This window comes from Pediculus humanus, genomic scaffold (genome assembly GCF_000006295.1).
Source record: "Pediculus humanus corporis 1103172107560 genomic scaffold, whole genome shotgun sequence".
Taxonomy (NCBI): domain Eukaryota; kingdom Metazoa; phylum Arthropoda; class Insecta; order Psocodea; family Pediculidae; genus Pediculus; species Pediculus humanus.
This window is the reverse complement of record NW_002987175.1, coordinates 8,202-9,388: the sequence shown is the minus strand read 5'-3', so window position 1 is coordinate 9,388 and position 1,187 is coordinate 8,202. Positions and strand designations below refer to the sequence as shown.

Below are 1,187 nucleotides of genomic sequence, written 5' to 3'. Positions count from 1 at the left end.
CCCTTCATTAGTTTTGAAAGTTATTTATTAACTAAATTTTTTTTTTTTTGTTGGTTACACGTATAACAAAGATGGAGGAAAATTTCCCTCCGCCCCCCTCTTTGGGGCGTTAAAATTACCTTTTTTCTTAGCACAATTTAACCGATCGACTTCTTCTTTCCACGTAATTTTTTTAGATTTAACAGATTTATCTAATGTTTCTCTTTCCTTTATTAAATTATCCATAACGGCATCGAATTCATCTAATATTTTTTGCTGTCGGAAAATTTCTTGTTGAAAAGTGTATAATTCAACGCCCGTTTCTTCTTTTTCTTTTTCTTTTCGTTTTATTTCTAGATTCTAAATTTAAAAAAAAAAAAAAAAATGATAAAATTTTTTTGCTAAATAAAAATATTACGGGGTTCATATCAACAACAAAAAAAAAATGGGAAAAAAGTTTCGAGGATAAGATTAAAATAGGACTGGAAAAAAAAGGGGGGGGTGTGATGATAAGGTCAAAGGTTAGAATGTGGAAAAATTTATCAGGAGTGATAGTTAAAAAGGAAAAAAAAAGGTGCGATGCCAAATAACTAAAAACATTTATCTTCGTGAAAATTTAAAAAAAAAAAAAAATTTTGTGTGAGTAAATGTCCATTTACCCCCCCGATCGTTTCCCCCCCTTACTAATTATTTTCTTTCGATTCGTCATTGCCCCCCATTTTTTTCCTTTGGGTTAAATGTAACCTTTTTCAAAAAAAAAAAAAAAAATTTTTTTCTATGACTCTTACATTTAAATTTTTCTTTATTTTACCATAATAAAAAGAAAACTTTTTTAAGAGTCCTCCCCCCTCCCCGCCCCCCAACATTCGTAGAAAGAAAAAAACTTACCATTTCAAATATTTGTTCGTCAAGTTTACCGATTTGTTTTAAAAGATGATTTTTAAGTGCAATTTGAAATTTTTCCATCATCGGATGATCAGGTTCTAAAACTAAAGTATCCATTTCTTTTTCATCATAAATATTTTTATCAATTTTTCCTCCTCCTCCTCCTCCTCCTACTCTTTCCTCTTCTTCTTCTCCATCTTCTTCTTTTTTTTTCTTTGCCATTTTTACTTTTTTCATTGTGTCTTGTTTAATAGCAACTGGTTCTTTTGAAATTTTCTTTTCATTGTCGAAACTTTAATAAATAAAATAAACGAAACCCCCAA

General features: G+C 29.4%; 1 protein-coding gene across 1 annotated transcript in view; it reads right to left on the bottom strand.

The window, feature by feature from the left end:
* The window catches only part of Phum_PHUM208760 (uncharacterized protein), a gene marked incomplete at both ends in the record, with an annotated part of 4,670 nt that extends 3,689 nt beyond the window's left edge, over positions 1-981 (bottom strand). The window contains 2 exons of the mRNA XM_002425511.1: positions 120-339; positions 868-981. Coding sequence (XP_002425556.1) covers positions 120-339; positions 868-981 — 334 coding nt within the window. The remainder of the gene's footprint in view (positions 1-119; positions 340-867) is intronic.
* Between the last annotated feature and the right edge of the window lie 206 nt (positions 982-1,187).